At 36.1% G+C, this 14,261-nt stretch overlaps 1 protein-coding gene and 1 non-coding gene across 5 annotated transcripts in view; one reads left to right on the forward strand and one right to left on the reverse strand.

Annotated features, from left to right (window-relative positions):
* ANKHD1 (ankyrin repeat and KH domain containing 1) overlaps nucleotides 1-14,261 on the forward strand; it is a 105,148-nt gene that overhangs the window by 16,678 nt on the left and 74,209 nt on the right. For all 4 annotated transcript variants that reach the window (XM_055555378.1, XM_055555388.1, XM_055555384.1 and 1 more), the window contains exon 2: nucleotides 8,575-8,728. In XM_055555378.1, the coding sequence (XP_055411353.1) occupies nucleotides 8,575-8,728 (154 nt within the window). The remainder of the gene's footprint in view (nucleotides 1-8,574; nucleotides 8,729-14,261) is intronic.
* Nucleotides 11,667-11,773, reverse strand: LOC129642496 (U6 spliceosomal RNA). Its single transcript, XR_008709765.1, has one exon. It is a non-coding gene; the product is annotated as a U6 spliceosomal RNA (small nuclear RNA).

A 14,261-nucleotide genomic window follows, 5' to 3' on the forward strand; every position in this document is an offset into this window, starting at 1 on the left:
CCTTAGATAAAGGATAAATCAAATTCCTTGGTGTGGCATACCAGGTTATTTAGGATTTGGTTTCTGTTTCTTTCCTTGCTGTATCCTCCTTTATTTGCTTTTTATATTTCAGCCATACCAAATTTGCTGTAGTTCTCTGAACATAGCAAGCTATTAAACGTCCGGAGTAAATTACTTCACTGCTTTGGGTTCTAGTATCAGGATAATAGTTACTACATGCTGAGTTTTTATTGTCCACTGAACTAAATGCTTACCTTTATATTCTAAAATAAACTTTACAACTATCATATGAAGAAAGTGATATTCCCAATTTATAGATGAGGAAACTGAAGCTTAGAGACGTTATATAACACGCACAAAGTTATACATCTAGTAATAATGGAGCCAGGGTTTGAATCAGGTTTCTTGGGATATAAAACCCATGCTTATAACTACTACTCTGCAGCTGTTACAATGGCCCTCTTCCCCATCCTGTTGGATACTTTCTTGTTCCAAATCATCATCTCTGATTTCCTTCATTACTGCCCCAGCTGGAACTGACCATTTCTTCCTTCCTCTGTGTTCCCATGTTGTCCATATATAACTCCCTGTTAAACAGCATCTTTAGTACTTTATTGCATTCATTTGATTATCTGTCTTATGAGCAGGAATCATGTCATTTATTTTTATGTTCCCTGTATGTAGTAGAATGTCTGGCACATAGTGGGTACTTATTAAATGTTGGATTTAATAAGCCAATGTATCTTGAATATATATGTATAGTGTTTAATATGCTCAGATTACTTGTTAGCCTAAGACAATGTAAGGGATTTTATATTTTTGTGGAGTAGAGAGTAAGAGATAAACTGACCTTAATAATAAAAAAGGTAATAGTAATAACAGCTAATATTTGTTGAGTGATTACCATGTGTTAAGTAAGTACTGCTGTGCAGTTTTAGATTTGGTGCCTTGCTTAATCATCAATAACTCTGTGATGTGGTTACTACTATTATCCTTATTTTATAAGCTGAGGAAAATGAAGCTAAGAGTGGTAAAACGAGTTAGCTAAGATGGCACTGTCAACAGTGGGCTAGTGTTTTAAGACTCCTTGCTCTTAGTCATTATGCTCTCCTCCCATTATTGGTATGAATTGGAGGTTTATGGGTGTTTGAGGCTCTTTTTAACTTACTCAAATCAAGTATTTCTTTGGAGTGTTTGATGCTTATTTTTTATTTAGAGTAATGAGTAGAAGCCAGAACTTCTCTCTAACCTCAGTCTTAACCCACTTATTATGATAGGGCAGATATGATGTTTCTGTTTTCAACATTAAGATTTTCTTGGACTTGATTGCCAGGTTCTTCATTCCTTGTGACTTTCCTAGTGAGTATGTGAGCAAGCTTCTCTTTTTGAAAAAACCTATTGTGGCACAAATTTTGCTATATATTTGTTTGTTAGAAATAATGTAGTTGTAGCTACCAGAAGTAATTAAATAAAATCATGCTTTGTCTGTGTAAGAACTCTTTGTGGCTTGATAATCTATCACATTTAAAGATTTTTTCCTGACATTGCTCTTACTTTTAAACTTTGACATTATGATACTTGTAGATTCTCTGTTTAGTACGTGTTTGGTTAGTATGTAATTGTTTTAGTCATACTCCATTGTTTAGAACAGTCACTTAATACAGTTTATTTTTTTTTTTTTAATATTTAATTATTTATTTGGCTACACCAGATCTTAGTTGCAGCATGTGGGATCTAGTTCCCTGACCAGGGACTGAACTCGGGACCCCCTGCTTTGGGAGCACAGAGTTTTAACCACTGGGCCACCAGGGAAGTCCCTTAATACAGTTTAGTCTGGTGAAAATGGTGTGAGCTTTGGAGTCTGAAGTACATGGCTTCAGATCTGCTCATGGTTATGTCATCTTGGATAAGTCTCTTTAACTTTCTGAATTTCAGTTAAAATGAAGATGTTAATCTACTTCATTGAGTAGTAAAGATGATTGAGTGGAATAATATATGGAAAATGCACTTAACGGTAGCTATAATTTCCTTTCTCCCATGTTTAGAAACTTTAAAAAAAATAATAGATTCAGTATTAAAGATATGGTTTAGAAATGAAGTTTTTGTGGTTGACCAGAGTGGAGTACTATCTGCCTGCAATGCAGGAGACGCAGCAGAAGCCTCTGGTTCAATCCCTCGGTGGAAAGATCCCCCAGAGAAGGAAGTGGTAATTCATCCCAATATTCTTGCCTAGCAGGCTACAGTCCATGGGGTCGCAGAGAGTGGGACACAACTGAGCAACTAAATAACAACAATCACCACAAAAGTGGAGTTAATTTTCTTCAGCTTTAACTGAGAATTAGGAAAAGCCTGATGGTTCTCTCTTGTGCTTATTGAAGTTAATTAACTTCAGAAATCCCAAGATAACATTGATGTTTTTTTGAGAAGAGGATTGTGGATCTGAAGTTTTTGTGGCAGGGTGGAATAGCCTTTTCATTCCATTATTTCCAGTGTTGCTGATTATATTGGGCCTTAACAGTATTAGCAAAACTCTTTGCTAAATGTGTCATTATTTGGTCTCACATTGCAACTGTATTACTTTTTCCTTTTGAATGGATCTTGGAGCATGTTTGTGGTGAATGTGACTGTTTGGAGTACCACCTTTTTTGCAAAAAGGAATTACTGTGTCCTTCAATAATTATCTCTGGGAATGCTGACCCATCCTTTTTGCTGCTCCAAGTAGAAACCAGTATTAAGCCACCTGCATTCTAAAATTGGTGTGATTCTGACTTAGTTGAGGGCTTACTTTGGGTGGGAAAAGGTAAGACATGTTGATCTCTCCAGATACAAACTAAACAAGAGAAAAGAAAAGAAATAGCAAATACATTTAAATATACATATAATATTTTGGATGTTTAAATATTTTATTTAAACATTTTCATTTTAATGATCAAATCTGAATTTCTTAAGGAAGCTTTATTTTTAAAGGTTTGTAAGAAGAGTTAGTGAAAAATAAAGATTTAGCCCCTTCTCTTAAATAGTTCTGGTGGGAATTCATGGGGAGTGATGATTATTCTTAAGGATTGCCAGAAGCAATATTTGTGACTATAACTCAAAAAACAAATGTATTTAACATGTTAAAAATAAAAATTTCATAATTTGTTTGTAAGTGAAAAGGCATTTGTTGGTGTTCTTTATTTGCTTTTTGCATGATATGACCATATAACTAGAGAATATATAAACAGAAATGTTACATACATGTTTTATGATAGAATGTTTTTTACTAACCTATTTCCTCTATTAACTAGCCCTCACTATTTCCAGAAATGTACCGTTAGAGAAGGTAACAAATGTACAGGTGAGATTTTATTTTGCTGTCATATGACTTAAACCATATTAATATTATTGAAAGTGTTAATTTTAGCACTGTTTACTTGATAGAAATTGTGTTTTTTTGTTGTTTGTTTTTCTAGTGGAAGTAAGTTTTGGCTAAATCATAGCTTAGGCTAATTAATGGTTTTTTCCTAATTAGATTTTGGCTAGGGTTGCTGGGTTTTATTTTAGGTGATAATAGCTGAGTCTGTGGTTATTCTCCCTAGTAACTATTGCCATCCAGTGGCTTATTTTTGAAATGTCATATGGGACAAAATGCTTATTCCACTCTTTTCCCTTCTCGCTGTTTAGTCGCTAAGTTGTATCCAACTGTTTGCAACCCATGGACTGTATGTAGCCTGCCAGGCTCTCCTGAGATTTCCCAGGCAAGAATACTAGAGTTATTTAAATTCTAGTTGAAGCTAAAAACTGGACCTATTTTTTTAGAAAAAGGGAAGGATAAGAAAGACTTTTGACGAGGAAGACCTCAAGAGTTTGCCTTTAGCATTTTAGATGAGATAGTTGTGAAAGATGTTAGATGAAAGATATTTAGATGTTGTGAAAGTGTTAGTCAATCAGTCGTGTCCGACTCTTTGTGACCGCATGGACTGTAGCCTCCCAGGCTCCTCTGTCCATAGAATTCTCCAGGCAAGAATACTGGAGTGGGTTGCCAATTCCTTTTCCAGGGGATCTTCCTGACCTAGGGATCGAACCCAGGTCTCCTGCATTGTAGGCAGATTCTTTACTGTCTGAGCCACCAAGGATGCCCGTAAGGAAAAAAACCTATATGTAAGGAAAAAACATATAGTTTTTTATGGGCCAGATTTCCTCACATCCTTTTTCTTCCACCTTTTATTTTTGTACCTAATCAGAAGTAGGAAAAGAAATCTGCCATGTTTAAAACTGGAAATAAACTTTTTTGCCATTACTAAAAACAGTACCACTGTAGGTTGTTGCATTATGTTTGCTGCTCAATGTAGCTGCTGGATAGGGGTGAGCTTTCTATCTTTAGGCACTAAGGAAATTTCTGTGATCCTTTAGCTGTATTTGATCCATAAGCTGTGTGTTGCTTCTTCATCATTTGCATAATGAAGACTAATTTCATTAGATATAACATTACTTTGAACTTATCTATTAATTAGACATTTTTTGTGCTATATCATTGAGCCTTTATATTAAATGTATGGTATTGGTCTTAATTAACATTTCCATGTTTCTGAAAATGGTTTCCATCTTGACTGGCCAGATACATTTTGAGGTAATGCTGTTGCAATTTACATTGCAACAGTATGTGCTTCAGCAGGTTTGTCAGGTAAGATATTTATGAACTGCCAAAAGCAGTCCTCCAAATAGTCCCAAAGTAATGGGCATAACTGGATATTTTATCCTTTTATTGATCGCATGTTGAGACAGGCTTTTGTTTTTTTATTTAAGTTAAAAAAAAAATTGGCTGCACTGGGTCTTCGATGCAGCACACAGGCTCTTTGTTGCTTCACCTGGTCTTTATCTAGTTGTGGTGAGTAGGGGCTACTCTCTAGTTGTGGTGCATGGGCTTCTTATTGTGGTGGCTTCTCTTGTTGTGGAGCACAGGCTCCAGGGTGTGAGGGCTTCAGTAGTTGGAGCACTTGGGCTCAGTAGTTGCAGTGCATGGGCTTAGTTGCCCCTCAGCCTGTGGTATCCTAGTTCCCTGACCAGGGATTGAACCCATGTCCTCTGCGTTGGCAGGTGGATTCCTAACCCCTGGACCACCAGGGAAATCCTGAGACAATTAAGATTTTACAGAGAGTAGGGCAGAAAAGTATGAGAATTGAGTACCTTTTGGCACAAATCGGCACAAATGTATTCAAGTCATTTTTGTGTCATTCAAGTCATTTATGTATAACTCATTCTGGGAACTTAAGATTTTCCCCACAAGTGTTACAGATATTTAAAATTTGATCTTTTGGGTCAGAAGCTAAATATAAAATGCCTAAAACTATGTTTAAAAATTTAAGTGGATTCTAACTAGGGAAAAAAAAATTGTAATTATGTGAGGTCATAGATGTTAACTTATTGTGGTAATAATTTCATAATACATACTGTTAGTGGTCATTCCCATTCCTCTTTTGCCAGCTCTTCAGTAAACCACTAATCTTTCTGTCTCTTTGGGTTTGCCTGTGCTGGACATTTCATATAAACAAATTTGTATAGTATGTGACTTTTTGCATCTGACTTTGTTCATGCTAAGCACATGAACTTGGCTGAATAAAATTCAATCATATGGATATTATTATTTTGTTTATCAGTTTACTGGTTAACATATGGGTTGTTTCCACTTTTTGTTTACTATGCTTAATGCAACTATGAATGTCTGTGTACAAAGTTTTGTATGAACATGTACATTTCAATCTTCTTAGGTGTATACATAGAAGTGGAATTGCTAGGTTGTATTCTGTGTTTAATTTTTGAAGAACTGCCAAACACTGTCCCACAGGTACTTCATCATTTATGCTTCTACTAACAGTGTACAAAGGACCTTATATTTTTGAGGGTGGATCATTCGTCACTTTCTAAATGCATCGTCAAGTCCATTTTTTAATTTCATTCCCTTACTCCCCCCCTACATGTCTGACCACCTGTGCAATTCTGTGCAGCCTTCAAAGGCTAGTTCAGATTCTACTTGTGCAAAATCTGCTTAGAGTACTGGGGCAGGAAGTGATTTCTCTCTTTTTAATGAATATAGTTTTACCATTTATTTCTCTTGGAGGCCTTTTGTGACAGTTGTTGGTGTCTTTGACATTTCTTCTACCACATTTTTGTATTCTCATAGTAGTTTGTATAAAACAGGACTTCAGTAAATATTGGAGAATGAATGGGAGAAAATTGGATATCCTTATTTTGGATTTTTAAAATGTTACATGATAGATGTAATCTGTATTTATCTTTGTAATATGTGTAATGGTGTATGAGACCAGTGCTTTTATAAAATAGACATATTAGCATCTAAATACTGTTTTTAATAAATTCAGAATGTTTAATACATTTTAAAAAATAATTTTTTTTTAAATTTTTAATAAATTTCAGAATTTGTAATGGTGGTTTTAACTATCCTTACAACTGCAGATGTATGTATCTAAAAATATGTAATAATTTCTTGTGCTTGCAACAAGCTCTTTCTTGTATGAGCAGTTGCCTTTCAAATCACTTGAAAACTGATAGTATACATTTATCTGTTGGCTTTGATCTAGAATGACATCTTTGTCTATAATTATGTATTAAAGAAGTTGTATTAAAACACAGTACATGGCTCAGTGTTATTGGATATGATGTTAAAGATTTACTTTATTTAAAGCACATCATTGGATAATAAAATATATCAACATCATTTTAACTTTACTGTCTTTATTAGGATATCTTTATTTGGTATCCGTTGTGAAAATTGATCACCAACTAGTCAAATATTCCAAATAATGTAATCCAAATACTGTGGTACTTTGTTTATGAATGTGTTAGTGTCTATTGCTTAATGTCTAAGAGTCACATGGCCTGTGTTTGAAATGTGACTTTGCCATTTATTAGCTATGCAGCCTTGGAGAAGTACTTAACCTTTCTGTTCCTGTTTTTCTATCTACAAGTATGTTAACCTGCCTGGTTAGACATATTTACATATTATAGACATATATAGGTATATAAATATGTATTCATGATTATATATACATGAGTACTCATATGATCTTCTTTGCATACATATACATACATACTTTTTGCAAAATAAAGATTGTACTCTTAAATCTTGTGGTTTTCACTTAATTTTATGACTTGAGCCATTAAACATGCTTCAAAAATATTATTCTTAATGACTGCATAGTGGTCCATCCTATGAATATACAAAATGTACTTAACAAATCCCCTATTTTTTTTTTCACTTCATTTTTGGAATTTTAATTAATGGTGCAATGAACATCCCTGCGCATTTTTTTCTAGCATTCAGATAATTTTTTAAAGATGGAAATGGAAGTGTTATTCACTCAGTCGTGTCCGACTCTTTGCGATCCCATGGACTGCAGACCCCCAGGTTCCTCTGTCCATGGGATTTCCCAGGCAAGAATACTGGAGCGGGTTGCTGTTTGCTTCTTCGGAGTATCTTCCCGACCCAGGGGCTGAACTCAGGTCTCCCGCATTGCGGGCAGATTCTTTTCTTTTTTTGACTTTGCCGGGTCTTTGATGCTGTACATGCTTTTCTCCAGCTGTGGTTGAGCAGGGGCTACTCGCTAGTTGGCGCGGGCTCGGACTTCTCATTGTGGTGGCTTCTTTTGTTGTGGAGCATGGACTCTAGAGCGCGCAGCTTCCGTCGTTGTGGCTTGCATGCTCTAGAGCACCGGCTCTAGTTAGTTGTGGCGGAAGGGCTTAGTTGCTCTGCGGCATGTGGGATCTTCCTAGACCAGGGATTAAACCCGTATTTCCAGCACTGGCAGGCAGATTCTTTACCACTGAGCCACCAGGGAAGCCCAGGTAGATTCTTAGAGATTTCTTTAAATGAAATTACTGGATCAGAGAAGTACTTTTTAAAGCATTTTGATTCATTTTTCCAAATTGCTTCCCCAAAAGGTTGTACATATTTTATTTGGTAAGAAAATTTAGAATTAATTTAAAATTATAGGGTTGCATGTTTATTTTTATAAGTTAATTTTACTTATGCTATTCACTCAACAAAGTTGTATTGAATAACTACCATATACAAGATATTCATAGGCTCAGAGGATAGAGCAGTGAACAAATGGCTATGATTCCTAACCTAATTAAGTTTTCCTGTCTAGAGCACTTAAGATATTTGACAGTAGATTAAATATTCTTTTCTTTAGTGTAAGAGTCAGAATTGACTTATATTGATTGGAAAAGAGGAGAAACTATACCTCAATGACCTGTTTATGCTATCTAATCTTTTTACTATCTAGTCCTGTATATGTCTTCCTAGGGGCTGTGTTGATGTACTTGTTTCATTTTAAAAAATGCTGCTTTTCAGGCTCTGTGGTGGGCACAGAAGATTCGTTGCTCTCCAGGAAACTTTAATCTGGTGTGTCTGAAGAGGCTCCCTAAAAGTCCCTCCCCATAATCTCCTGTTTTTGCAGTAATTTATTTGGTTATGTTTAAATTCCAAATCAGAAGTCCTATGACCTTCAATTGTAGTATGCTAACTATATTAAGATCAGCTTTATGAATATTGCATCTTTAATTCATAAACAGGTTGAATCATTTATTTTGGACCAAGAAGATTTGGATAACCCAGTGCTTAAAACAACATCAGAGATATTCTTATCAAGCACTGCAGAAGGAGCAGACTTACGCACTGTGGATCCAGAGACACAGGCACGACTAGAAGCCTTGCTGGAAGCAGCAGGTACTTTATTTTTTCTTTTCTCTTTCTCATCTCTTTAAAAGACTCCAGAGAACTCCCTGGTGGTCATGGTTGGGACTCCACACTTCCACCGCCAAGGGCCCAGATTCCATTCCTGGTGGAGGAACTAAGATCCTGTGAGCAGCAAAAAAAAAAAAAAAAAGACTCCATCTCTATTCAAAGTTACACAAGATTATCACCAAATTATATACTATATAAAGTTTGAAGTCTGTAAAACTTACGGTTTTTTAAAAATTTCCTAAAGAAAATGTTCACATTTTATGTTTAAAAAGTTCTTGCTTGAAAGTTCTCAATGAGTGATTTCTAGGCTCAGCACTAACTTTTTTTAAAATTGAGGTATAGTTGATTTACAGTGTTGTGTTAGTTTCAGGTATACAGCAAAGTGATTCAGTCATATATATATATATGTATTCTTTTCTATTATGGTTTACTGCATGACATTGAATATAGTTCCCTGCTGTACAATAACACTAGCATTTTTAAAGTATTAGATAAGTAGCTAGTTATTAAGGAAAACTTATTACCAGTTACATTGTAAAATTAAAATGTGTGAGGTAAATTAAATCCATCAAATTATGAGTCTTTTAGCTGATTTAGGGAACTGTGCACATGATTACTGACTTTAGTCTGTAACTTAATTGTAGATTGCTTTTTTTTTACTTCGAAGACATTTAAATAAAAATTGAACACAAAATTGGACCAGAATTTACCAAACTGTGTCAATTTCTTATTTTGAAGCAACAGAAAAGAAAACTCTGTGATAAGCATGCTTTCTCAAAGTAATATATACTTCTATAATAAATAACTATTTTATATTCTAAAACCTTCTCACAATTTGCCTAACAAAATTTCCATCACACTGTAATGAAAGCCTTTCATTTCCTAAAATTGTTTTAAGAGGGAAGTTATCTTTTTCTAATCTTTGTATATTGCTTTTGAGATATGTTTACTTTGTATGATATTCCCTTCTTTTATTGTTGTTGTTGTTCAGTTGCTCAGTTGTGTCTTGACTCTTTGTGACCCCATGGACTGCAGCATGCTAGGCTTCCATGTCCTTCACTATCTCCTGGAGTTTGCTCAGACTCGTGTCCATTGAGTCGATGATACTATCCAATCTCATCCCTATATTTATTTATTTAATGTAAATACATGTGTACATTACACATACATAAGAATTTAATCTAGAAGAATTTACAGGTGTTTTTTCCTTTTCTATTGGCTCCAGTGTCTTGTTGTGTCTCCTAGGCTCTTCATTGCTGCATGTGGGCTTCTGTCTTGTTGTGAAACAAGGGCTCTCGAGTACCTGGGCTCAATAGTTGTGGTACCCTACATGTGGGATCTTAGTCCCCCCACCAGGGATCAACTCTCATCCCCTGCATTGTAAGGCAGATTCTTAACTGCTGGATCATCAGGGAAGTCCCTATCAAATGTTTTTTAAAATGTACTTTCGAAGCCCTGTCCAAGGCAGTTGCTTAATGAATACTTCCTTTTTGTGCATTAGTATTTTCATTTGTTTTTTTGTACATTGCATGAGCCTATAACATTTAAGAGGAATTTTTAGACTTATGTTTGTTTTCAATTATGAGAATGTGTTAAATATTACTAGACTTCTAAAGATAGATTTTTTCCTTTATAAATATATTTTAAACTTTTTTTTATTTTTTAATGAAGGATAATTGCATCACAGATTTTGTAAACATCAACATGAATCAGTCATAGGTATACATGTGTCCCCTCCCTCTTGAACCTCCCTTTCATTTCCCTCCCCATCCCACTCCTCTAGGTTGATATAGAGCCCCTGTTTGAGTTCCCTGAGACATACAGCAAATTACCATTGACTATGTATTTTAATTATGATAATATAAGTTTCCATGTTACTCTTTCCATGCATCCCACCCTCTCCTTCCTCCCCCCACCCTATGTCAATAAGTCTGTTCTCTATGTCTGTTTCTCCATTGCTGCCCTCCAAATAAATTCATCTGTACCATCTTTCTAGATTCCATATATATGTGTTAATGTAAGATATTTATTTTTCTCTTCCTGGCTTACTTCACTTTGTATAATAGGCTCTAGGTTCATTCACCTCATTAGAATGGACTCAGATGTGTTCCTTTTCATGGCCAAGTAATATTCCATTGTGTATATGTACCACAACTTCTTTATCCATTTATCTGTCAATGGACATCTAGGTTGCTTCCATGTTCTCACTATTGTAAATAGTGCTTCAGTGAACACTGGGACACATGTTTCTTTTTCAATTTTGGTTTCCTCAGGGCATGCCTAGGAGTGAGATTGCTCAGTCATATGGTGGTTTTATTCCTAGTTTTTAAGGAATCTCCATACCGTCTTCCACAGTGGCTGAATCAGTTTACATTCCCACCAACACTGCAAGAGGGTTCCCTTTTCTCCACACTCTCTCCAGCATTAATTGTATGTAGACTTTTTGATGATGGCCATTCTGACCAGTGTGAGGTGATATCTCATTGTAATTTTGATTTGCATTTCTCTAATAATGAGCAATGTTGAGCATCTTTTCATGTGTTTATTAGCCATCCACCTGTGTATCTTCTTTGGAGAAATGTCTGTTTAGGTCTTTTTCCTACTTTTTGATTGGGTTGTTTGTTTTTCTGGTATTGAGTTGTGTGAGCTGCTCGTATATTTTGGAAATCAATCCTTTATCAGTTGTTTCATTTGCTATTATTTTCTCTCATTCTAAAGGATGTCTTTTCACCTTGTTTATAGTTTCCTTTGCTGTGCAGAAGCTTTTAAGTTTAATTAGGTCCCACTTGTGACTTTTGTTTTTATTTCCATTACTCTAGGAGGTGAGTCATAGAGACTCTTACTTTGATTTATATCATCAAATGTTCTGCCTATGTTTTCCTCTAAGAGTTTTATAGTTTCTAGTCTTACATGTAGGTCTAAAATTATGAAATGCTTCATAAATTTGCGTGTCATCCTTGCACAAGGGCCATGCTAATTTTTTCTGTATTGTTCCAATTTTAGTGTATGTGCTGCTGAAGTGAGCACTAAAGACAGAATTCTTGACACTATTTTAACTGAAAAAAAAAAGTTGAAAATATTTTTTACTTTAAGGTTCTTTGAGAATTAAGGCCATTTCAAGAAGAATTTTTAAAAATTCTTTTCTAAATTATAAATATAATATATAATACAAAATCACATGGACCAGAGCCTTGAATAACTCAATGAAACTATGAGCCATGCTGTATAGGGTCACCCAAGACAGATGGGTCATGGTGGAGAGTTCTGACAAAATGTGCTCCACTGGAGAAGGGAATGGCAAACCACTTCGGTAGTCTTGCCTTGAGGACCTCATGAACAGTATGAAAAGGCAAAAAGATAGAACACTGAAAGATGAACTCCCCAGGTCTGTAGGTGCCCAATATGCTACTGGAGATCAGCGTAGAAATAACTCCAGAAAGAATGAAGAGATGGAGCCAGAGCAAAAACAACACCCAGTTGTGGATGTGACTGGTGATGGAAGCAAGGTCTGATGCTGTAAAGAGCAATATTGCATAGGAACCTGGAATGTCAGGTCCATGAATCAAGGCAAATTGGAAATGGTCAAACAGGAGATGGCAAGTGTGAACGTTGACATTTTAGGAATCAGTGAACTAAAATGGACTGGAATGGGTGAATTTAACTCAGATGACCATTATATCTACTACTGTGGTCAAGAATCCCTTAGAAGAAATGGAGTATCCATCATAGTCCAAAAAAGAGTCCAAAATGTAGTACTTGGATGCAGTCTCAAAAACGACACAATGATCTCTGTTCATTTCCAAGGCAAACCATTCAATATCACAGTAATCCAAGTCTATGCCCCAACCAGTAACACTGAAGAAGCTGAAGTTGAATGGTTCTATGAAGACCTACAAGATGTTCTAGAACTAACACCCAAAGAAAAGAAAAGATGTCCTTTTCACTATAGGGGACTGGAATGCAAAAGTAGGAAGTCAAGAAACACCTGGAGTAACAGGCATATTTGGCTTTGGAGTACAGAATGAAGTAGGACAGAGGCTAATAGAGTTTTGCCAAGAGAATGCACTGGTCATAGCAAACACCCTCTTCCACAACACAAGAGAAGACTACACATGGACATCACTAGATGGTCAATACTGAAATCAAATTGATTATATTCTTTGTAGCCAAAGATGGAGAAGCTCTATACAGTCAGCAAAAACAAGACCAGGAGCTGACTGTGGCTCAGATCATGAACTCCTTATTGCCCAATTCAGACTTAAATTGAAGAAAGTAGGGAAAACCACTAGACCATTCAGGTATGACCTAAGTCAAATCCCTAATGATTATACAGTGGAAGTGAGAAACAGATTTAAGGGACTAGATCTGATAGACAGAGTGCCTGATGAACTATAGATGGAGGTTCATGACATTGTACAGGAGACAGGGATCAAGACCATCCCCAAGAAAAAGAAATGCAAAAAAGCAAAATGTTTGTCTTAGGAGGCCTTATCAATAGCCATGAAAAGAAGAGAAGTGAAACGCAAAGGAGAAAAGGAAAGATACCCATTTGAATGCAGAGTTCCAAAGAATAGCAAGGAGAGATAGGAAAGCCTTCCTCAGTGATCAATGCAAAGAAATAGAGGAAAACAATAGAATGGGAAAGACTAGAGATCTCTTCAAGAAAATTAGAGATACTAAGGGAACATTTCATGCAAAGATAGGCTCAATAAAGGGCAGAAATGGTATGGAACTAACAGAAGCAGAAGATATTAAGAAGTGGTGGCAGGAATACACAGGAAAACTGTGCAAAAAAGATGTTCATGACCCAGATAATCACGATGGTGTGATCACTCATCTAGAGCCAGACATCCTGGAATGGGAAGTCAAGTGGGTCTTAGAAAGCATCACTACAAACAAAGCTAGTGGAGGTGATGGTTCCAGTTGAGCTATTTCAAATCCTAAAAGATGATGTTGTGAAAGTGCTACACTCAATATGCCAGCAAATTTGGAAAACTCAGCAATGGCCACAGGACTGGAAAAGGTCAGTTTTCATTCCAATCCCAAAGACAGGCCATGCCAAAGAATGCTCAAACTACCGCACAATTGCCCTCATCTCACAGGCTAGTAATGTAATGCTCAAAATTCTCCAAGCCAGGCTTCAACAGTACGTGAACGGTGAACTTCCAGATGTTCAAACTGGTTTTAGAAAAGGCAGAGGAACCAGAGATCAAATTGCCAACATCCGCTGGATCATCGAAAAAGCAAGAGAGTTCCAGAAAAACATCTATTTCTGCTTTATTGACTATGCCAAAGCCTTTGTGTGAATCACAATAAACCGTGGAAGATTCTGAAAGAGATGGGAATACAGGACAATCTGACCTGCCTCTTGAGAAACCTGTATGCAGGTCAGGAAACAACAGTTAGAACTGGACATGGAACAACAGACTGGTTCCAAATAGGAAAAGGAGTACGTCAAGGCTGTATAGTGTCACCTGGCTTATTTAACTTATATGCAGAGTACATCATGAGAAAC

The sequence above is a fragment of the Bubalus kerabau genome, chromosome 1, assembly GCF_029407905.1.
Source record: "Bubalus kerabau isolate K-KA32 ecotype Philippines breed swamp buffalo chromosome 1, PCC_UOA_SB_1v2, whole genome shotgun sequence".
Lineage (NCBI taxonomy): Eukaryota > Metazoa > Chordata > Mammalia > Artiodactyla > Bovidae > Bubalus > Bubalus kerabau.